Source organism: Vicugna pacos, chromosome 25 (assembly GCF_048564905.1).
Source record: "Vicugna pacos chromosome 25, VicPac4, whole genome shotgun sequence".
NCBI classification, from domain to species: Eukaryota; Metazoa; Chordata; class Mammalia; order Artiodactyla; family Camelidae; genus Vicugna; species Vicugna pacos.
Window position 1 is genome coordinate 32,947,111 of NC_133011.1, and position 23,328 is coordinate 32,970,438.

At 52.2% G+C, this 23,328-nt stretch overlaps 1 protein-coding gene across 1 annotated transcript in view; it reads left to right on the forward strand.

Annotated features, from left to right (window-relative positions):
- TG (thyroglobulin) overlaps positions 1-23,328 on the forward strand; it is a 202,783-nt gene that overhangs the window by 33,506 nt on the left and 145,949 nt on the right. The window contains exons 19-26 of the mRNA XM_031690392.2: positions 1,460-1,616; positions 3,048-3,272; positions 9,952-10,101; positions 12,124-12,294; positions 14,644-14,760; positions 15,246-15,361; positions 17,422-17,530; positions 22,606-22,797. Of these exons, the coding sequence (XP_031546252.2) occupies positions 1,460-1,616; positions 3,048-3,272; positions 9,952-10,101; positions 12,124-12,294; positions 14,644-14,760; positions 15,246-15,361; positions 17,422-17,530; positions 22,606-22,797 (1,237 nt within the window). The remainder of the gene's footprint in view (positions 1-1,459; positions 1,617-3,047; positions 3,273-9,951; positions 10,102-12,123; positions 12,295-14,643; positions 14,761-15,245; positions 15,362-17,421; positions 17,531-22,605; positions 22,798-23,328) is intronic.

Consider the following 23,328-nt stretch of genomic DNA (forward strand, 5'->3'; position numbering starts at 1 on the left):
CTCTTCTATGACACCAAATTTGTTCATGCTTTCATTCATTCTTTCCTTCCTTCATTCTTGCATTTAACAAGTGTTTGAGGACAGGCCAGGTATGTATGGTTTTCAGCACTGAGGACTGTCAGAGATAAACAGAGTGGGACACTAGTTCAGGAGGTCAGGACGGATTTTAATCGGTAATATACTGATCCTCGGCAGTTCCTCAGACTCTCTAAAGCTAATTCAGTCTGTGGCGTGGGATAATGATCACTCTGACTCCACAGGTCTGTTTTGGAGACAAAACTAGCTAATATGTTTGAAGCACTTCACACAGGGCCTGAATAACAGAGGGTGTTCAAAAATTGTGCATGGTGCCTTCTGAGAGTGCTCAGTGCCTGGTACCCAGCAGCTCTTATCCAGTGACAATGACCTGAACACCCACATCCCCGACTCACCTGCATCCTGGGTGGAGAGGGGTGCGTGGCATACAGCAGGTTCTTGGGGCCAGTCTGTGGCATGACCTGTCACGTTGGGTGGCCTCCTGAAGCCCAGGGTGCGGGTGCAGACCACTGCCTGTCTTGAAAGGGCGTTGTCCAGACCCTGAACGAGGTGGTCAAGGTCTCTTGTGCTGCAGGCTGAGGGCCGGGCCCAGATGGACTCTGGATCGTGGGCTGGACAAATGCCTTGACTTTTCCTCCCAAGAACCTTTCCTGTCACAATTCCAGAGCTCTCATCACCCCTGGATGCCCAGGCTTCTGATAACCTAAAACCCGCTGGGGCTTGCTACAGAAGCTCTTGGGATGTTGCCTTTGAAAGAGGCACGGTGAGGCTTGTGTTGAACCTCGGTCCCTGTCGGCACTGGCCTCAGGCTAACCAGGCCCCACCACAGTCCCTCCACTCATCCTGCCCTGCGGGGACCTCGAGTCACAGACTTCCAGGGGGCACAGGTGGTTTGTGCTCGAATTGGGAGGAGAAGCCAGGCCGGGTGGTCAAAACGGAGGAACCAGTGGGTGCTTCCCAGGAGGGCGGGGTGTGTCCTGCGGAGGTGGGTGTTCTGAGGACATGGGCAGAGTTGGCAGACTGAAACACGGCCCCATGAATTCGGAGTGTTTGAGCTTTCGAAGCACAGAGCTTGGCTCTTACTCCGCTGGCACCCCTCTGCCAGCTTTGTGACCAGGGCAGGTAGTTCAGCCTCTCTGAACCTGGGACACTATTTTCCAGCTCTCTCAAGGCTGCATCCTTGACAACCGCCCCCAGCTGGGGTAAGGGGTGGGCGGGGTCAGAGCAGACCTTCCAAAGTCGGGGGAGGAGCGCGGAGCCTCTGACTGCCCGAGGCCAGCGCCCGGGTCAACGGGCGGTCTCGTCCGCTCTGTGACCTCCTCCTCCAACCGCAACAGAAGCCACTTTTGGCGCCTGGTGTGGGCTCAGCAGCTCTGGCTCCCCACTCCATGTTCTTGAACTGAAGGTGCCCGTCTCTGTGCAGGTGAAGACATCCGGGACCCCCGTGTCTGTCCCCGTCTGCGGCGACTCCGCGGTGCAGGTGGAGTGTCTGAGCCGGGAGCGTTTAGGAGCCAACATCACATGGACATTGCGGCTTGAGGACGTCCCGGCCGCCTCTCTCCCGGATCTGCGTGACGTTGGTATGTTTTCCCGCGCTGCTGGGCTTGAAGAAGCAGCGCAGACTCGCTGAGTCTCTGTCCCCATCCATCGGATGGAGCCACTAAGCCCGAATTCCCTTCCTCTGGGACCCCGGCGAGGGCAGCGTGTGCCTGGCCCATGGGAGGAGCTGGTGGCTCCAAAGCACGTAACAAGCAGCAGAGAGCAGAATCATGTCACCTGACTGTGTGTTTGTGAACATTTTCTGCTTCTTCTCTTGGTTTTCTGGGCACAGAGGAGGGAGACGGTGTGAAGGCGGCGAGAGCGGGGTGGGGAGAGGCGGTCTCTGTTGGTTTTTAATTATGTCCTGCCTCCCTCCTGTGAGAGACTTCCCAGACCACCTATGCTATTTACATTCGTTATTACGCTGTTTATAACAAGCCGGTGAGGAGATGGATGAGCAGAGAGACCGGGAAGGTCTAAGAAGGGGCAGCAGACTGGACGTCGTGCTCGTTTGTTGCTCTGAGCCAGGCTGGCGCATGGTCAGGGATTTCTGACCAGAGGGCGGGAGCAGCTGCACTTTCTCTCCCACCATCCAGGGGCCAAACGCCCAGGGTCAGGGCTGGCGGGAGCTTGACCTCTGTTCTATGTGGGGGAACTTCTGGAAAACGCCTGAGTTTTAATTACCCGGGAGGCAGACTGCATCTCCGCCATTCTACAGTCCTTGTGACAATGAGTACCCCCCAACCATAGCATGATGAGTTAGGGGTCCCCTTCTCTTTTCCTCTGTAAAGTGCCTGCAGGCTGTGGGTATGTTTGAAGCTGCAGAATGATGCGATGTGTATGCCTGGCGTGCACGGCTTCAGGCTGGCTTTGCAGCAGACCACTGCGATGTGAGTGCCCCTCGTGTGCTGGGGTCCATGCCAGCTCCGGCCGTGCTCACTCATCTGCCTTCCTCCTGGGAAATGCTCGTAGTTGGACAGCTGGGTTCCCAGCATTTAGCTGAATGCCGAGGATGGAGGCTCTGCCTTCCCATTGACCGGCCCCATCACATTCTCTCTTGTAATCCCCACCAACTGCATAAGGGGCATTCCCAGCCCCATTTTTCAGATGGGGAAACTGAGGTTCAGAGAGGGTGGCTTGGCAAAGGTTGAGACCATCGTGTATCTGGAGAGTGCACCTTAGGTGAGTGTCTGAAGTCATGACATCTATGCTAATGGGGATCACACTGCCGCCACAGAAATGACAGGAGCCAGAGACCTGGGTTGGAGTCCTGGTCATGCTTCTGTCTCCTGTGTGACTTTATGTCAATCAACCCCCTTCTCTGGGCCTCAGATTCTCCCTCTGCAAAATGAGACACTGGGTAAAGCCTGTGTCTCCTTTCTCTGGGGATGCTCTGGGCGGCTCTGCCCCTGGGTCCTCCCCAATCCTTGCCCCAGTGAGGTAACACTCCTGCCTCATCCTGTGTCTTGCAGAGGAGGCCTTAGTGGGCGAGGATCTCATTGGGCGCTTTGCAGATCTGGTCCAAAGTGGAACATTCCAGCTTCAGGTGGACTCCAAGACATTCCAAGCAGACACCTCCATCCGCTTCCTCCAAGGGGACCACTTCGGCACCTCTCCCAGGACACGATTTGGGTGCTTGGAAGGATTCCGCCAAGTCTCGGCCACCAGCAACGCCAGTCAGGACCCACTGGGGTGCGGTAGGTCCTCCTCTCTCCCTAGACTGCTGCTACTGAGCCACTTGAGGTGGCGGGAAAGGCCACCAGAGCTCTGAGAGAGGTTCTTTTGATGTGCAGAGTGGCCAATCATTCATTTATTTGTTCAACAAAGTTTTTTCAATTGTCCTTTATGTGTGGGCATATAGTTATCCATTAAGTAGTAGCTGTCAGCAGAGGCGACAGGACAGAAGAAAGGTTTAGAGCTGTCCTTCTGTTGGTCCTTGACTGGCTTGGACCCCGTGGCTCGGGCAGAAGTCTTTGTGGAGGAGGCTGACATCCACCCGTGTGCTCTGGGACGTTTCTCAGCCTGGTGACAGTGAAACATTACTCACAGCCATCCCCAGATGACCATCGATCAGCCCAGGGCACCACGGCTCAGGGGAAGTGATTCCTGGTGGAGGTTTACAGGGTGGTTCTTGGCTTTACACGTGAGCAGCCTTGGAGCCACTTTCACTAGACGGCAGCTGCCGTTCCTTGAATGGAAGCTGAATGAGCTTCCTGTTGCCGCCCTAACAAATCGCCACAAACTTGGTGGTTCAAAACAATGCAGATTTATTATTTTGCAGTTCACTGGGCTTGGATTCTCATATGGGTCTCACTGGACTCAGATCAAGGGGTCCGCAGGGCTGCATTCCTAGCAGAGGCCCTGGGACGGGAACAGTTTCCTTGATTTTTCCGGCTTCTGGATCTTGCCCACATTTCTTGGCTTGTGGCTTCCTTCCTTCATCTTCAAAGCCGGCAACACTGTAGCTCCCTGGCCAGCCTTCTGCAGTCACAGCGCCCTCGGACGCTGTCTTTCCCTCCTGAGGACCCTCGTGATGACACGTAGCTGGACAATCCAGGCCACTCTCCCTATTTTAAGGTCAGTTGATTAGCGACCTTAATTCCATCTGCAACCTTAGCATCCCTTTGCCACGTGACCTCACGTATTTACAGGTCCCAGGGACTAGGACGCGGACATCTTTGAGGGCCTTTGTCCTCTCTACTCCTGATGCAGAGTCTTCCTCCCACGTGGCAGGAGACAGAGGCACTGTTATTGAGCTGAAGAGAGAGAAGACATCTCCTAGTTATTTATTTTTCCACTATTTGTATTGGTTGCAACACAAAAACTACAAGGCCTTTCCTTTCATGAAATCCACGCCAAGTTCTAAACCCCACACTGGATTTCAGATGCAGCTGGATCTTAACATAGAAATCAGGGACACAGCTGCTTCTCACTAACATTTAGAGAGGATTCTGCAGTTTACGACACACCTTCGTGAATACTTTGCTCCCACAACAGCCCTCGGTGGCAGTTTGACAGGTGGAGAGGTTGAGGCTCAGATGATATGAGGTCACGCATCGTAGTGGCCAGAGCAGGGCTGACTCAGAGGAGGGACTCTGGTTCACAAAACCAGTTGTCTGTGAATGAGTCACCATGGGTCCTCTGGGACCGGAGCTCACGTTCCTTCCACCTCCCCAGAGCTGCCCAAACAAAGAGAACATGAAGCGGGAGCAGGTGCGGATGGTGCCAGGGTGGGTGGAACAGGGTCACAGCAATGGAGGTGTTTGGAACCCCTGCTGCTGTGTCCTCAGACTTGCTGTGAAGACCCCAGGCTGCAGGGCCAAAGGCTCAGAGAGGGTAGGATGTGATAGTGTGTGTGCATGTGTGTGTGCATGCGTGTGTGTGCATGTGTGTGTGTGTGTGCATGCGTGCACACATGTGTGTGTGTATTGGGAGCAGTGGAGGCCAGGAGCCTGCTTTTATAGTCGCCCCAGGAAGTGTTGATGAGGGGATCTGGAGCCCCATTCAGAGGCTCCCTGACACCAGGTTCCCCGTCTGGAGCACTGAGCCAAGAGCAGCAGTGGCAGGAGACGGGAGAGGTACCAGTCAGAGAGCCTGGGCTGGCTCTGTGCCTTTAAACAAGCCCTCTTGCCTCTCAGGGCCCTGTTTCCTGCATATAAAGTAAAGGAGGTGGACTAGGTCCTAGGTTCCTTCCAGGGAACTCGGCTGATTACTGGATGACTGTTTCCTGTCTACTGGGACGGCAGTCCAGCTCGCCTGGGAGGTGGGAGGGGGCTCTGGGCTGGAGCACAGATAGACTTGTCTGAAGGGTGCTGACCAGCGGGGGCGCTGGGAATCAGAGCCGGGCCTCAGGCAGACAGGGCTTCAGAGAGGGGGGGAGCCCGGGGTGGGCCTGGGGGCTCTGCTCTGCCAGTCCTAGCTCTGCCCACACCTGCGTTCTGTTCTCCGGCTGCTGCAGCTTTTTACCATTTCTCAAAGAACTGCCCATCACACCATTCAGCTCCACCCCCTCACCCCAAATGGTTAGAAAGGTCCAGAAAGGATCTCACAAAAGCAGCACCGAAAGCCCTGGGTTTTCTCCAATATGCAAGCTACTATCCATCCATTACTGAGTTTCTGCACAGCTCTGGTCCAGACACCCAGGTGTTTTTAATCCGTGGTGTAGACGAAGCAGCCAGAAGCACACAGTTAAGAGTGTTAGGAAACACGTCATGTGGACCTGGGTGCGAGTACTGGCTCCAGCACCTCCCGAATGTGGGTTCTTGGGACATTCCCGTCTTCACCAGCTGTAATCTGGAAAATAGGGACAGTGATACCTACCTGGTGGGGGGCGTGACTCATGTAGCAGAATATAATCGATGCAAAACTCGTCTTCGCATCCGGTGAACCTTCAACAAGTGGTTTTGTCATTAATTGGCCACGTGAAACTTCAGCTCAGCTCTGCTGGGTCCGAATTCTCTGTTCCATCTGCTGCATCACAAAGCTCGCTTCTCAGCAAGGGCGCTCTCGGCGAAGTCGCACCCTCGGCTGCCTTGCGTCTGTTCTCCCTGGTGCTTACTCCTGCAGAAGCACATCTGGAACACAGCTGCGAGGCTACAAGCAGAGCATTGTTCTGCGGAGATGAAACAGGGTTTCTGTGTGTCATCTTGGGGGGCTAATCTGGATGGTCCCCTGGTGGGGGAGTGACTCAGGGGGACGGGTGGGAAGGTCGGCCCCCCAGGATGCACGCAGCACGGCCGCCTTGGTCTGGGGGGAGCACGCTGCCGGCGGTGGAGGCTTGGTTTGCACTCTGATGGGGTCAGAAATGTGCACCCTCTTGCCTCAAGTCCAGCCATATGGCTTCACCTTGGAATTACCTGCTCGCAGCCTTCATACCAGCTTGGCTCATTAAGGAGAATCCCAGAGAAATTGTCTAGATTTTCCATGTCCACTCTGGACAACACTCACCTCCACTCGTTCACTCCAAGTTCTTATAATTCTCTACGGAGTTTTACTGAAGTAATATGTTACATCTCGCTTCCTTCCTCCTTCTTTTCTACTTTCCTTTCTTCCTTCTCCCTTCCTTCTTTCTTTCCATTCATGCATCTATCCATGCATGCATGCATTGCATCCATCCATCTCTCCTTCTATCCATCCATGCATCCATCCATCCACACTTTCAAAATATAATTATGTGTAAACAGCAGGTTACATACTCAGGGAAGGAAAAGTCATAGCTCCGCTTTCAAGGAACTCAGTCTAGTTGAGGAGAGAGGTAGGTGAAAAGACAGCTAAAACATGTGAAAAGCCCTTTGCATCCCAGTCAGGACTGTCAGGGAGGGCTTGCGAGGGTAGCAGAAGGCATGAAGTCTTAAAGGTGAGTCGGAATTGCTTCTTGGACAAGAGCAGACAAGACGTGGGGGTGTGTGTGTGTGTATGTATTTGTGTGCTTGCGAGTGCCTGTATAGACATGTGTGTGTGTGCCCCTATGTTGAGGGTGCTCAAGTGATGAAGGACGTTCCAGAAATGGAGACCACTGCAGAAGCAGGGAGTCATGAGGTGGTGTGGCTTTATGGGGACAGTGCCCGTGGTTTGTATGGCTGGGGCATGGGGTGTGTGGGGAACGTGGCAGGAGATGGGGCCAGACAGATAGGCAGGGACTGGCGTGGGGGAAGCCTGGGGACACAGCGAGGGTCTTGCTTGGGCGGGGTCACCGTGGGAGAATTTTAAGGTGGAGAGTGACAGGGCAGGGTGGCGCTGAGTGACCCAGGCAGAGCAGTGAAGGACTGTTTTGCTTCCTCGTAGGTGTTCTTTTCCTGTGGCTGTCATTGTCTGGGGACCATGGGAACGGGCTGGCGGGAGGGGTGGCCTAACCTAACCCCAAAGCCTTGAGAGACTCTCAAACTCAAATAGGCCAGATCGTCTCATTCTACAAAGGAGGAAGTGGAGGCCCTCAGGGGTCTGCCGGTGATGTCCAGGGAGGGGCGTAACTGAAGGATGTCCACCTGCTGTTGCAGGGGACTCGGGGTCTTCAGAGGACCCTCCTGCTGGGGGAAGGGGCCGGTCATGGGCCGCTTCCTCGCTGTGATGTAAACAAGGGTTCCGCGGGTGAAAAGACTCGATGTCAGAGACAGCGAGAGACAGCAGGCACGTTCCTTGAGCGTTGTCCAGGGGCCTGGAGCGGACGGCAGCGAGGTCAGGCCCCAGCTCTCTTCTTTCTGCACCTCGCCCTGCACCTCGGGTTCAGTGGCGGCCACTCAGACTGGCTGGAAAGGTTTTGTTTTTCTATAGCAATGCATTTGGAGACTACGTTAAAAAAAAACAGCTCCAGTACTGAGGTAAAAATACTAGAGATGATCAACAGTGTGACTCATAAAAGTAATGAAACCCCGCTCTCTGAGCGAGGGCGTTCATCTGCAGGGCAGACCGGAAAACACACCGCTCAGTTTCCAAGCTGTGCCTGGAGTTTCTGATTGAGTCAGAAAGGCCGCGCGTGTATGTGCACCAGAGGGAGTCGCTCAGATCGACGCTGGCTCCTTTCTAGCACGTCCCCCACCTTGGTGCTGCTTCTTTGTCAAAGGAAGGTGGTTGAATTGGTGGGTGGTGAAAAGGCTTTGGTTTGGAGACAATGGGGCTCAAATCCCACCCCATCACCTCGCCTCCTGGTCGACCTTGACCGTCAGTTTTCTCCTGTCCAGTGTGGGGATGATGCCTTTCCCGTACAGTGGGGTGGTGACATTGAAACACCTGGCACTGGGCTTGGCATGTTCTGTAATTTTACCTCCCCACTGCCCTTTGCACAAGAGTGTGCCAATGCATCATGTGTGCATGTCCCGAGGCTCAGCTTTGCCATCTGTGAAATGGGGATAAAACACCAACTCATGGATGTGCTGCAGGGACGTGCATGCAGTACACAGAGGAGGGCCAGGCATGAAGGAAGTGTTCCCAAGAGTGGGCATGCTTTCATCTCCCACCCTCACCGGGTAACAGCTCACTTCTTCTGGAAGCTATCTGTGAAACTCTCGGGAATACAGCCCTGAACCAAGAACGAAAGCAAAGAACCTCCTCTTGTCACCCCCTCCCCTGAGCTGTCAGCATCAGCGCCACCACGTTCATGCCCTGTGCTCAGGGCAGAGCTCTTCAACTCCAGCTGAGACCCCTCGTGAGACATGCATCTGTCCAGGTTGGGTTTCCAGCTTCTTAGCTCATATCCTATCAGAGGAAGCAAACTTGGAAGGACCAGGAGTGTTAGAGTCAGAGGGACAGAAAGCACTGAGAATCTGCAGGTTAACTGGGGAGGGCGAATGAGGTGGGTGAGGCAGCCAGGGTGCAAGATGTGAGGAGGACCTCACCCTCAGGGTCACACTTGGTATTTCTGAGTAAATCAGAAACACAACAATCTGCCAGTGAGGGCCTCTATAAGCCTTGGCCCCAGCCATCTCACCCGCCCCTCTGGAGCCCCAGGTCTGAGCAACGCTGTTAAAGACCCACCAACAGCGAGAGCTCACAGGAGCCAAGGGAGATGGGGCTGCATTGTTGAGGTTGCCCTGTGGAGCAAGGGCACCTGCTCAGAAAGAGGAGGTGTCGAGATGGGCTGCAAGGAAGGATTCCCTCAAGGGTAAAAACGATTACCATCTGTAAGCACACGGGGGTCTGGCATTATAATACGTGCTTCCTGTGCCACATCACTACACGCCAACGAGATATTATTAACCCAATTTTACAGGGGAGGACGTGGAGCCTCAGAGAAGACCGAAGTCAGTTAGGCATAGCGTGGAGAGGGTCTTCACCCAGTTTTCAACCACAAAGTTGGCACCCCCCCAACTGAGCGCCATCACGTTTCCATGGCAACCTGTGGATGGACCCTCATCTTTCAAGATGTTCTCCAACTTCCTCCCATGACATCCTTCCCTTTGTCTACTAAGTCGCCAGCTTTGTTTGGCGTCTTTCTTTCCATTCCTTGAAGAATCCAAACTCGTTCCTACCTCAAGAATTTTGCTCTTGCTGTTCCGTCTGCCTGGAATTCTCTTCTCCTGGGTCTTTGCCTGGGGTTCTCCTCACCAGTCAAGTCTCGTGAACCTCCTCCCACAGGGGCCTTCCTCACGAACATGCCCTCCTCTCATGCTTCATTTTACCCAGATCGGGAATCCCTGTCGGGCACCCTCTGATCTTACCAGCCTGCAAGCTCCTGGGGGGGGGCAGGAACCTCATCTCCCTTCTTCACAGCTCATTCTGGACTCCTGGAGCCTGACACACAGCAGAGTCTCCATGGGCACTTGTTAAATGAATGGGCTCTTGTCTGATTTTGGAATTTCCCAGACCCTGCGGGTTCTGAGGTTGTAACTGTGAAGCATGCGTCTTGCTCTCTGACACCGTTGCTCTGCTCGTCCTTTCTAGTGAAGTGTCCTGAAGGAAGCTATTTCCAGAATGAGCAGTGCATCCCCTGTCCTGCTGGATTCTACCAAGAACAGACAGGTAGCCTGGCCTGTGTGCCCTGTCCTGCGGGCAGAACGACCGTTTCCGTCGGAGCTTTCAGCCAGACTCACTGTAAGTTCTACGGGGTCCTGCTTTGAGAGAAAAACCCTACAATGCCATGGGGACACAGCAGGGTGTCTCAACCTTGGTACCACTGCAATTTGGGGACCGATAATTCTTCCTTTTTTGAGGGCTGTCCCTTGAATGATAGGATATTTGCTTATATAGCAGTGTCATTGATCCTTGCCTGTGAGATGCCAGTAGCACCCTCCATCCCCAACACACACACCAAATTGTGCCAGCCAGGCACATCTCCAGACAATGCCAAGTCTGTCTTGGGTTGGGGGCAAAAGTGCCCGCCATTGAGAATCTTTGGGTACACAGCATAATCATCAAAGGGGCCCCACCTGTGACCACCTAGGCCCTGCCAGGATCTAGGCCAGACATTTCACCTGTGTTGTTATATTCAGTTCTCCCAACTCCCCTTCTGGGTAAACATTATGAGCTCAACGTTGACATATAAGAATGCTCAGGCTCAGGAAGAAATGTAGCTAAAGTCACTCAGCTACTGAGTGACCGAGCTGGCCTTTGATCTTGGTACTGTCTGATTCTGAAACTTCTGAGTTTTGTAATCAGCGTTATCAGATCGAGAAGTGGGGGATATTTTCCGCCTGCAGGCATGTTACCACTGTGTAGCTCATATTCCCCTTCTGGCCCTATGACTCTGCCAGGTCCGTGTGTACGTGTGGCCTTCCCGTATGTCATGTGATTTCACTTGGCCCATGGACTGAATAGTCACCTGGGGAGTGTTGGGTTTTCCCTAGCAGGGACCCATACCTTGCTTTGTCACACACCTTTTCATGTTAGTCTGAAATTATGTCAGCACAAGGCAACCGTTATTTGCTTAAAATCTGAATATCATTTAGAATTTTAAAATAATCAGTTGAAAGAGATCAAGGCACCTTCTGTGATAAAGGCAGTTTCCTTGGTCAGGAGAGCAGTTGGAAATAGGGTGGTATTTCCCATGGAAGTAAAACTCAGAGGGATTTCATAGGCTGAGAGTCAGGCATACCAGCTGGAGAGTAAACTTCCCCAGGAACACAGACTGTCCTTGACATCCAAGTGTCATTGTCAGTTCACAGATGTTGGCGCCAGTCACTGTGGTCTGAGATGATTTGAGGGGCTATCACACTGCCCGAGGGACATACAGGAGTGGGTGCTGCAGGGGACAGAGGGGGAGCTGGGGCTTGGCACCACCCAGACCCATTTCCACCCCCAGTCTCCCTCCTACTGGCACTGTGACTGAGGCCAAGTCACCTTCCTTCTCTAAATGTCAACTTCCTCATCTATTAGCTGGGAACCATGACACCTCATTCACTGGGTGGTCATAAAGCATGTCACTTCAGGCTGCTACATACAAATGATCATAGTCTGGGTGGCTTCAATGACAAAGGTTTATTTCTCATGGTTCTAGAGGCTGGAAGTTCCAGGTGAGGGCCCTCTTCCTGGTTATGGCAAGACGTGGCCTTTCCTTGGTCCTTATACGCAGAGTGAGAGATCCTCTGTGCTTTCCTCTTATTATAAGGGCACTAATCCCATCATGGGGGCCCCACCCTCGTGACCTCATTTAAACCTAATCAGTTCGCAAGGGTTCTGCCTCCAGATACCATCACATGGTGGCAGGGAGGTTAGGACTTCAATATGTTAATTTGAGGGGGACACAAATATTCAGCCCATAGCAATGTGGTATCTATTAAAGTTTTTAATATGAACCACAAGGCTTCATCTCCATCTCACTTTTTGGGTGAGCTTGGACTGCATTTCCATGCAGTAGTGGAGGTCTGTCACATCATTATCACTCCCCTAGACGTCATGAGTAAGAGAACGGATTTCAGTGAATGGCTCTCCAGGGTCAGGGGTGGAATCTATGCTAAGGTCTGTTCATATCTAAGAACGTCTCCATGACCCATTAACCCTGCCGTTCTGCCTGTTGTGTTATCTGGTCTGTGTTCTTAGATGGAAGCGTACTGAAGAGAGCCTCAGGGCGCTCCCCGAGGCACGTCATTGATCACTGTGTCCATCTCTTGGTTCCAGGTGTCACTGAGTGTCAGAGGAATGAAGCAGGCCTGCAGTGTGACCAGGACGGCCAGTACCGAGCCAGCCAGAGGGACAGGGACAGCGGGAAGGCCTTCTGCGTGGATGGCGAGGGGCAGAGGCTGCCGTGGTCCGAAACCGAGGCCCCGTTGGCGGATGCCCAGTGTCTGAGTATGTGCAGGCCGTTAAGTCAGTCACTGCTGGGGGCACAGCATATGGCCTCAAGGGCTTTCTAGAAAGGGAGAGGCGTGTGAGATGCATTTACCCCCAGCTTTTTATGTCGGAAACTTTAGCCTATGTAGGAGTTGAAAGAACAGTTGGATGAACAAATACTCGTCACTCAGATCCAAACATTGTTAGTGTTTTGCTCTTCCTCTCTCTCTTTTAATCATTGGAACATATATTTCAGACGTCATGAAACCTCACCCCTAAGTATCTCAGCATCATGAGAAATGCGTTTAAAAATCATTGATCTGCTGAGGTTTCCTTTCTTGTGGGCAGCTCGCCTCCGAAAAGCTGGTTAGCATTTCTCCCTCAGTGGGATGTTGGGGGAAGACCCAAGGACCAGCCCTTCTTCCATAACTTACTTGCTGAGCGACCCAGAGCAAATCGCTCACCTTCTCTGATCCCAGCAGCCTCCTGCTTGGCTCCCAAGACACCATGAGGGTCAGTATCATCTATGAAGTTGGCAGACATTCACTGAGCCCAGCTCTTCAATGACATAATGGGTGCGACAGTCCTGAGTGAACTGACAAGTGTCCCACAGCACGAGGTGCGGTGGGAACTAGTTTAATCCCAGTGGCACCCTTGACTGGTTGTGTAGTGCTGGACAAGTTACTTACCACCCACAGTTTCCCCATCTGTAAAATGGGGATAATGAGTGCATTAGCAAGGACCTGAGTGAAAGAGGTAATAGATGTTTCAGATGGATTAGAGGACCCAGAAATACCAGGTGTCTCGTTTCCTCTTCTGTTACACAAGGAGCAGGCTGAGACGATCTGCAGGTCCCCTTCGCTCTGACCTCCTCGAAGTCCCCAGGACTCGGCTCCACCTTTCCCCACAGCCCCCTCCCGCTGCTCTAGAGCCTGGGGCCACCTTTGCACCCCAGACCTGGGCTTCCAGTGTGGCAGGCCCCGGGCCAGGCCTTTCTCAGAGTCAATCACCTATAAACTTGGCCATGACTTTGAGGAGGGGGTTATTGTTATCCCTGATAATGCGGCTGAGGGAACTGAGCCAAAGAGTGTCCACATGTCTTATCTTGTCACATAGTCAGGATATAATATACCTAGAATTTGAACTGGTGTGTATCTAACTCCCAGACTGGTATTTCTACCTGGATTTACCTGCTTCCTCATTAAACACACATGTGTACCTGCACACACACACATGTACACACACATGCACATACACACGCACATGCATGCACACGCACACATAGCCTGCCTGCTTCCTCTAGGGAAGCTGGTGCAGGTAATGACATAACGTAGCTGAGAAAAGCCAAGAAGTTTTCATTTTCGAATCGTTTCCCGTCTCCAGCAAAATGCTAGTGAATCCCAAGGATCTGTGTATCCTATGTCTGTGGATAAAATCCACCAAAGGTCTTATTTGTTCCCCAGTGTCCCTCCTCTTGGGCAGAAATAGCCATTGGGGCGCTGCAGCTGGACGTGCTTTAGGAGTCAGTTAGGCAGATCTTTGTTGTTCTTCACAGACGAGGGTGAGGCTGTCCTCAGAGGGAAGGCAACGTGCCCGGGGACCATGGTGATTACTGGCCATTCTGGGTGCTTGCATCTTAACTCCACCCTTCTTTGCATCCCTGTCACTGGCTCGACTGTGAGGATTGTCACATACACTTTGTAAAGCGTTTAATTGCTTGTTCACCCTGTGTTCACCTGGAGCAGCAAGGACAGCTTAATCGGTCAGAAACATTTATGAGGAACAGCTCAGCTTTGCCAACTTTGATGCTGCCTCCCTGAGGTACCGGCTTATGAACAGCCTCCAGATCGGTCCGCAGCATCTTTGGCTTCTTATGCAAATCTCTGAGCTTAAGTTTCTCTCTCTGAATATATGGAAGGATTTCCATGTTAAGAAGCTGGGCCCCCACTGGGATTCCTCAGAATCCTCTTGACTTGACTTTGAGAGGAACTTTCTCTTTGGGAGTGGAATTGCAGTCTTATTTTTGAGGCTTTGTCCTCTAGAGAAGGCAAAGGGCATAGAGTTCAGCTGGGTGACTCCCCAAACAAGTGTCTACCTGCAAGAGACATGCCCCTTCTCCAGCCCCACACCACTCCTTGTCCGGCCTGGGTTATTACCCCCATGGAGCATCTTCCTGCTCCAGTCTTGCCTCTGCCAATGATTTCCCCACAATGCTTCAGAGCGATTATTTTAAGAGACGATTCTGTTTACGTGGTGCCCCTTAAAACCCCTCAGTGGTTCAGAATTGCTCTCACAAAACAGTTTGGAGTCTCTGCAAAGACCCTGCACCCTTCAGAGTCAAATTTTACCCATCTGCTTTCCTTTCAGTCATGCGGAAATTTGAGAAAGTTCCAGAATCTAAGGTGATCTTCAACGCCAGTGTTGCTGTTGGGGTCAGGTCCGAAGTTCCTGCTGCTGAATCCTCACTGACGCAGTGCTTGGCAGGTGAGGGGCGGTGGGAGCTCGGGCACCTGGAACAATACTCTGTGCTGTCCTTGCAAGACAAGTCAAGCACAGCCATTGGAACTGTGATCAAGAACACTTTACCAAAACACTTTGTAAATCCATCGATTCCCCCAATGTACACCCAACTCATTTCACATCGAGTTTATAGCGCATCTACGACACGCCAAGACCAATGCTCTGCTTGATGTTAGGGAGCAGAATCGAAGGACATTAGTTCCTTATAGAGCTCTGATCTGTTTCAACAGTGAGGCCAGAGAGCGTGTAGTAACAACTACCATTTATTGAGCATCTCTCTTTACAAGTATTGTCTTGTGATCCTACAATTGTCCATGAAAAGTCAGTGTGACTCATGCAACAGCTGAGTGTGTGTGTGAGTCTGGGTGCAGGGATTAAGGGTGTGTGTCTGTCCTTCCTCCATGTCACCTGAGAGACGGGGGAGTGACTGTCCCCTCTGATGCTTGCAGACTGTGCATTGGACGAGGCCTGCAGCTTCCTCACAGTGACCACAGTGGGATCAGAAGTCTCATGTGATTTCTATGCTGGGACAAGTGACAACATCGCCTGCACAGCTTCTGACCAGGTGAGTGGTGGCAGCTGTGCGGCGGTTCTGCCTCTCGTCCCTCCTGCGGCAGACGTGACCTGATTGAATCGACACCAGACTGATCAGGTGATGGAAGGAGATTGTCAGTAGCTGGTGCTACGTGGCCTCCACTCCTTCAGAACGATGGGACTTTGGGAAATGGAAGCTGCAGTAGCCCAGCAGGGGCTCAGGATGAAGCAGACACAGGGACCACAGCTGAGTGTACCATCTCCTGACCAGTCAGTCAGGAGAGGATCCCCCTCTGCTCCCCACAAGCTGATCTCATCGGCAGCTTGGGCTACTGTCCAAGGCCCTAAACGCCATCTGTCCCTCTGAGTCCCGGACCCCTGTGTTCCTTTCCATTGTAGAAGCAAAACATGATTTTGGCTTAAAAAGGAAAAAAGTTAAATATTTGTTAGAACCACATGAAGTTGCTGTCGATGTAAGTCAAAGCTGATGGAGTTTTGGCAATTTCATCATTATTCCGCATTAGGACAGAAGGGTTTGCAGTGAAAAGCAATTCTTTGCGCGAGCATTTTAGCTTATTGATCATTTAGTCCTCTGCTGTCTGAAAGCTGCTTGCTCAGTAAGTGTGGGTTTTAGTCTAGGACAACAGCAAAGCCTCTTTGTTACAAAGAAAAAAGGCAAAAAAAAGGAATGGACTCCAGCTCCTCAGCCCGTGAGAGACCCTGTCTGACACGGAGAGTTAGAAGGTGACCTGCATTCAAGTCCCAGTCCTGCTGCTTGAGCCCCCATAAATGTGGGGTGGCCGTGGCACCCACACCCAGGATTGTTGTAAAGCCCTACGTGGAAAAGCTCACAGGGCAGTTTCTGCTGCAGAGTCGGTGCTCGGCGACCTCTATCAACAGTTGTCACCGCTGCTGTTAGTCTTGCTGACTGCACGTCAGGCTGGCAGGAATTCCACCTCAACCATCAGCAGGGCTCTGCTCATTCAGGGCCCTGGGGCCCCGGGCCCCGCAGTCCTGTTGATGGTGATGCCCAGAGCCGACGCCGCGGTCCCAGGCGCTGCCTTCCGGCTCCTTGGTGCCACTGTGTCTGGGCCAGTCGGGGTGTGGAAAGAACTCTTGCTGCGGCTGGAGCCCCACACTTTGGGTTTGGCACCCCCAGGCACACACCCCACAGATGGGACCAGGGCTTCCTTAACCTGGGGCTCGAAACTCACGTCCTTCTCAGTCTGTAGGAACCTTTCTTCCACAAAGGCCCTTCTTGCCTCCCCAGACCATCATTGTTCAGTGAGTTCAGGTTTCCTAAAAAGTAGGAAGAACTGTTGCCTTCAAATAGCCTTGATTTTAGCCTCACCCTCCAAGAATTCCCGAAATTGAACCGGAAAACTCAAAAGTGGCAACTTGGCAGGGAGAGGACAAAACACGAGACGCGAAGTGACGCAGGTCCTCCCCACCACACCCACAGAGCCAGAGCGCCGGATGCGGAGAGCGAGAGCTAGTGAAGCGAGAACAGCACCCTCTCCGGAGGTCAGACCTCCTCTTTTCCAAGCTAAAGAACCTCCTCCCAACCCCCACTGCATACAAGCTGTGTGCCAACAAGGTCTTCTGTGAGCTGGCCCTTGCCACTCTCTCTCCCCCTGCCGCCTCTCATGACAGACAGTCCTTGGGAACCACTGGACCTAGTTAATCAAACACCCATGGGATTCCAGGTCTCCATCTGTGCTGTTTCCTCTGCTTAAAATCCCACTTCTCTTGTTTTCACCCGACAAACACTTATGCATCAGAACCCCAACTGGGTTCACTTTATCTGGGAACATTTTTCTAGCTGTGCTTTCTCAATAGAATGATCACTTCCTCTTCTGTTAATTATCCCCTCTTTTATTCCATGTTGTCTTTGCAGCCAACACTCTGGGCTGGAATTTACTGCTTACGTGTCTGTGTGCTCCAGTAGACGGGGAGAAACCAACAAGCAGGAATCTTCTCTTATTTATATCCATAGCCCCCGTGACTAGCTTTGGTTAGAGTTTGAGAAATGTTTGTTGGATTGTTTGTTAACTATCACAGGACGATCATGCAGCCTCTTTCCGTCTTTAGGATCAAGAGGCGTTGGGGAACTCGGAGGCCAGCCGCTTCGGAAGTCTCCTGTGCCAGGTGAAAGTGCGGAGCGGGGAAGGAGACTCTCCGGCTGTGTATTTGAAAAAGGGTAGGTCGATGAGCTGGATGACTGGGGGCATCAGAGGCTTAACTTGTTCAATGTTTGGAGCTGCTTTCCAGCAGGGCGCGTTTACAGAGGGGCCACTCTGCTGCCAGCCCAGCGGGCTGGGAGGCCCATCTTGCTGGTGAGGAACTAAGTTACAGGGCAGACACAAAGGCTGTGGGCAGAAGCCAGCTGAGTCCAGACCGTTCACCCTATGCAACTTCACAAGGCTGCCTGTGATGTGGGGGCGACTCTAGCAGGGCCGCTGGCCCTGGGCTCCCTGCAGCTGCCCGCCCTGGCCCTCCCTCTCCTGGACCTTTACTCCCCTCTCCCTTTCCTCTCCACCCTCCCTGGAAGCTGTCAGACATCACAAGCTGTCCAAACTTCCAGGCACCTCTCTCACCGCCCTGCACCCAGGACCTCTCCCCGCTGCACTGTGCATGCGCGTTACCTGGGGGCTGGTGAAAATGCACGTGCCAAGTCAGTCATTTAGGGTAAAGCCAAGAGTCTGCCTTTAAATGACCTCTCAGGGATGCCAAAGTTGCTGGTCCCTGGACTGCACTTTGAGTCCAGGCGTGTCTCCTATTTTACAGTTTACAGCTCACTTCCCACACCTCCTTTCATTCCACCCTCACAGAAATTCCTGGAGGAAGGCAGAAATGGAGTCATACTGCTTGTTTTACAGATGAGGAAACCGAGGCTCAGAGAGGTTAAGAAAGTTGCCCAAGGCTGGCCATCTTGCTAGTAAATGGGGAGCTCGGTCTGAACCTCAGGGGGTCTGATTCCTCTTCACAGCCTCACAGGTGGGGACAGGAGGACACCTCCTGGTCACTGCAGCATGTGTGGGAGAAGCAGAGAGTGTCTCCCCAGAATCCTGCAGCCTGCACGGTCCTGCCCGCTCCATCGGGGCCAAGAGAGGCGGCAGCAGCTCAGGGTGCTGAGCCCCGGGCCACGACTAGGCTCTGCGCTGTGAGCCGTGAGGCCTTTGCTCATCACTGCTCTCTGGGCCCTCGCTCAGCGTGGTTAAGGGTCGGGGGGCTGGAGCCCGCCGGCCTGGGTTGACCCCAGTTGTGCTGTGCACGAGCTGTGTGATCTTGGGCAAGTTCCTTGACGCCCCAGGCGGCTGGGATTCTGTTAGTCAAATAGGAGTCACAGGTGAACCGAGGTGGTTGGGAGGTGGCGATGAGGGGACACGTGTAAAGAGCACGTGCAGGAGGAAGTTTCTACGGTCGTTTTCACTCCTGCCAAAGTCTCCCGATGACCCGAGGCTGTGGACCAGAGGAGAGCCGAGGGGGCCTGAGTGAGGATTTAGGGGTTGGACTGAAGGTGGCTGCACGTCAGTCCCTTAGGTCTGAGCCCAGGGCAGGTGGCCCGGCCCCCAGCAGCTTCCGACCTGTGCTGGGAGTGGTGGGGAGCCCGTGGAGAGCAGCCTCCACGCGGGCCCTGCGCCTCGGCTGACCTCGTCAGTCCTCGGCCCGTGGCAGGGACCAGTGTTTGTGTATTTTTGTCTCTGGTCCTTCTTTCGCCTAATACCTCCATCCTGTCTTAACTGAGAGCTCCCTTGGGAGCATGGACTCCTGCAGATCTGGGTTTTCTCTGATCCCCGGCCAGGGTTTTAAAATTTCTGCCCCAGTGTTTATTCCAATTATTTTTACTACCCACTTTTTAAAATGACAGAGCACAGAGATTATTCTCTGAGTAGGAAAACCAAAATAAAACAAGCAGCCCCTCCCAAAAATGTTCTTTCAAACCACACTTCAGCCTTTTAGCGTGTTTTTTAAAACATGCAATTGTATTTCTTTTTAAGTGTTTGTTATTTTTTTCCTTCTCATCTCCTGAAAGTTTATACTTCGGAGGAAAATTGCGGGGGAAATTGTGAAGCTGCTTTGCTGCCAAACTAAATCAAGGGCAGAGCTGTCTTTTGCCTTTTTTTGTTTTGTTTTGCCTTTAAAAAAAAAAAAGCAGAAAATGCACAGGCCCACCCAGCCATTCTGGACCGTGGTGTAATAATGGGAAGAGAAGGAAACAGCATCTGGCTTCAGACTCCCACCTCTCCACGTACTAGCTCTGTCTTTGATCAGGAATGACTTATTTTACTTTCTGTAAAATGGGAATAAAATATCACATAAAACAAGGAGGAAAGGATACAGTTTCTGAAAGTCTCCTGCACAGTCCGTGGCACCAAGTAGGTAGTCAGCACATCCACCCACATGCCTGACCTTGAGTGACCTGGGAGACAGGACTGCTTGATCGCTCCTCCAGTACCAGCCTCTGTCCGCACCCACTTGAGTCCGTGGCCTTGAACATGGAGGAGGAGCCATGTGATTTTTCAGAATCAAAAGAAGTCAGTGCCTAAAGGTTCCTTGGAGATTGTCTAGCCCTCATTTCACAGATGAAGCCTAGACAGAAGAAGCATCTTGCCACCCGCTACATCCAGGTGAACCTGTGACTGCAACTCAGAAAGATCTCCCAGACCGGCCCCGTTGTCTAGGACTGGACTTCCATGAGGGTCCGCAAAGCACTGACATCCCGTGAACGTTTCCCGAGCGCCCGTGGTGTGATACTCACACTGGCAGGCACTGTGGATGCAGCTATGAACAAAACAGACAGGATCGCTGATTGATAACGGAGCTGGTCCAGCAGTAAGAGCATTTCAGAGAGTGATAAGTGCTTTGATGAAAATGAAACAGGACATTGGGTTAAAGATGGACACGGGCCACCTAGAAGAGCCAAATTCATGGAGAAGAAAGGGGAACAGTGATTATGAGGGGCTAGGGGAGAGGGGAATGAGGACCTAGTGTTCGATGGGGACTGAGTTTCAATTTGGGAGGAAGACAAAATTCTACAGATGGATAGTGGTGATGGTGCAAACGATGTGAATGTGCTTAATGCCCCTGAACTGTACACTTAAAAATGGTTAAAAAGGTAAATCGTATGTTATGTGTATTTTATGACACTTTAAAAAGGAGAAGAAAGATGGACATGAGATGCTTTAGGTGCTCATGGAAGGAGCTTCATGGAAGGAGCTTCAGAGAAGGAGCTGTTGGAAAGGAGGATGAGGTGGGGCCCACTGTGCCCAGATCTCAGGGCAGGTGGCCCTCTTTGCAGGGCTGTTGGAAGATGCCTAGTGAGCTGAGACGTGGCCCTGCCATCCCGAGCAGCACTGTTCAGTAGAACTTTCTGCAGGGATGGACATATTCTGTAAATCCCTGCTCTTCAAAATGACAGCCAGCAGCCACCTGTGATCACTGAGCCCTTGGACTGTGACTATTGCAACACAAACTATGATGAACTGAAATTGCTATTTGAGTGGTCACATATGGCTCATGACTACTGCCTCTGACCACAAGGACTGGCTCCAGGGACTCACAGCTGGTGGGGGAGCAGCTGCTGTCTCAATGGCTTAACTGTAGGGTGAAGGATGACGGAGCATTCAGTAGAGGCACAGGCAGAATCTAGGAGAGATGGAGAGAGGCAGACGAAGTCTAACCATAAAAATCTGGGAGATGGGCCCTTTAAGTTGAGCCGCGCTTTGCTGAAGGATGGACCGGGGCTTCACCTGGTACAGTTAGAGGGCAGTCAGGCAGAGGAGGCTGAGTGAGCCAATGCTTGGATGGAGAAGGAAGGAGGCTTCTGGAAACCTGTAGTATATCTGCTGAACGCCAGCCAAGGGCCAGGATCGTTGCTCAGCCTCTTAGTGGACAGTCTGTCTGTTTAACTGATCAACATTTGTGAGGATTACATACAGAAAATCTTCCCCAGTTACAGAAGGGAAGCTGAGCCTCCGAGGACTTCAAACCCGCTTGCCAGGGGCGCTGTGGGGGTTTGCAGTCAGGTCTGTCTAGTTCTGAAGCTTGCACTCTTGGGTCCCACACTGTAAGGTCTCCACCACTTTTAGGTGCATGAGTTGGTTAAGATCTGGTGACCTGCTGAGTCACTGGGAGGTCAGGGTGGACAAAAGCCCTGGCTCTGGTGTTCTTCCTGCCACTGACCAGCTGTAAAAACCTAGGCAAGACCACCCACTTGTTAAGGCTCTCTTTCCTCAAATGTAAAATGCACATCATAATAGGCCAGGCATTTTGGCTTTCCAAATATATATGTATATATATATATTACCCTGAAAAATCTCATATTTGAAAAAAGATGCTCTAAAAATAACAGGGCTTATGGGAAAACTGGAGTCCGGGACAGGCAAAACTCAAACCATGCCATTTTTAGCCACAGGACTGACAAAAACAAAACCAAAAACAATCCTGTTTAAAATGCTAACAAAAATTAAAAAGAGAAAGACATGATGGATCCATCCTGAAGAAGAGCTGCAGTGGGTGGGAAGGGCAGGGTAGGCTGATGGGGGATGGAGCAGGGAAGGGCTGAGGATGCTGCGTTAGGGAGACAAGGGCCAGATGTGCAACGAGAAGGCAAAATTGCAGACGTCACTTTGAAGGCAGAGCTGCCGGCCAGTCTGAGGGGAGAGGAGTCACGTGGGCTGATGGGCGTCGTGTGTTCCTGTGTTTCTGCCGCCTGATGCCTGCGGTTGCATTTGTAGGCGCTACATTCGCCTGTAGTTTGATGGCACAAGGCAGTGATGTGCTAGGGAAACTGCGGAGCAACCAGTGCAGCCTCAGCATTGCAGCAGCCAGGCTGCCTGTGCACCATGTGTTCAAACCACTTTGTGTTGCAGAAATGCACGTGATTGCAGAGCAGGCGGGACTGAGCTCACAGGGCAGTGAACATGACATGAGGCCATCTAGCACATGGCTGGGCTCTGGGTATGCAGAGCTCAGTAAACATCTGTTGGTAATAAAAATGTGATAATAAATGCCAGATTTCCACAGTTCCCTTTCAGACCCACAAAGGTACGATGGGCACTTGTCCAGGGCTGCTGGTCTGGGGCTAAGGCTTTGACTGGCTCCACGCTCTTCACACACGGAGGCCCAGGGCTTTCCTGGCACAGAGAGCATCTCACTGGACCACTCCTGCACCTGGCACGGTCAGAGGTTCCACTGCTGGATGCACACTCTACTTAACTCTGCGTTGTTTTGAGATCTTAAAAGAATTTCTTTTTCCTGCCCTTTTCCCAGGCCAAGAATTCACCACAACAGGTCAGAAAAGCTTTGAACAAACTGGTTTCCAAAACACGCTCTCCGGAATGTACAGCCCCGTCGTGTTCTCAGCCTCAGGAGCCAGCTTGACTGAAGTCCACCTCTTCTGTCTTCTTGCCTGTGACCATGATTCCTGTTGCGATGGCTTCATCCTCACGCAGGTCCAAGGAGGTAATGGGATAGCGAGGGCTGGGGCCCACCTCTTCCACAGCCTGAGGTCTACAAACTCTAGGGGAAGGTGTAGGGTTCCCCAGACATCTTCTTCTCATAGTCCTCCAGCTCACGGCACAGTCACACAGTGGTGGAATGGAGATTTGGGCCCAGGTGTATCTTCAATAGAGTCTCACCGCTACCTCTGAAGCCTGGACGAGCCGCACTTGGTCAAGAAATGCTAGTTCGTTCTCATCACGCAGGATCATTCATTCAGTCATTATCTGTTGGGCGCCTACTGTATGCCGGGTCCTGGGATCCACAGGACTGGAATTTTCACTTGTCTGTCAACAGTGAGGCTGGACTTCTGTTTATAGAAATAAATCCATGTCTTTGGCTGTGTAGCCTTGTGGTTGAGAAGGCACTTAGGTCAGACAGACCTGGGTTCTAGTCGTCACTCAGTCAGTTTCCATCTGTGCAGCCTCGGACAAGTTTCCAAAACGAAGTTGTAGTTCCTTTATCCATAAAAGAGTGAGAACGATAATTCCTATC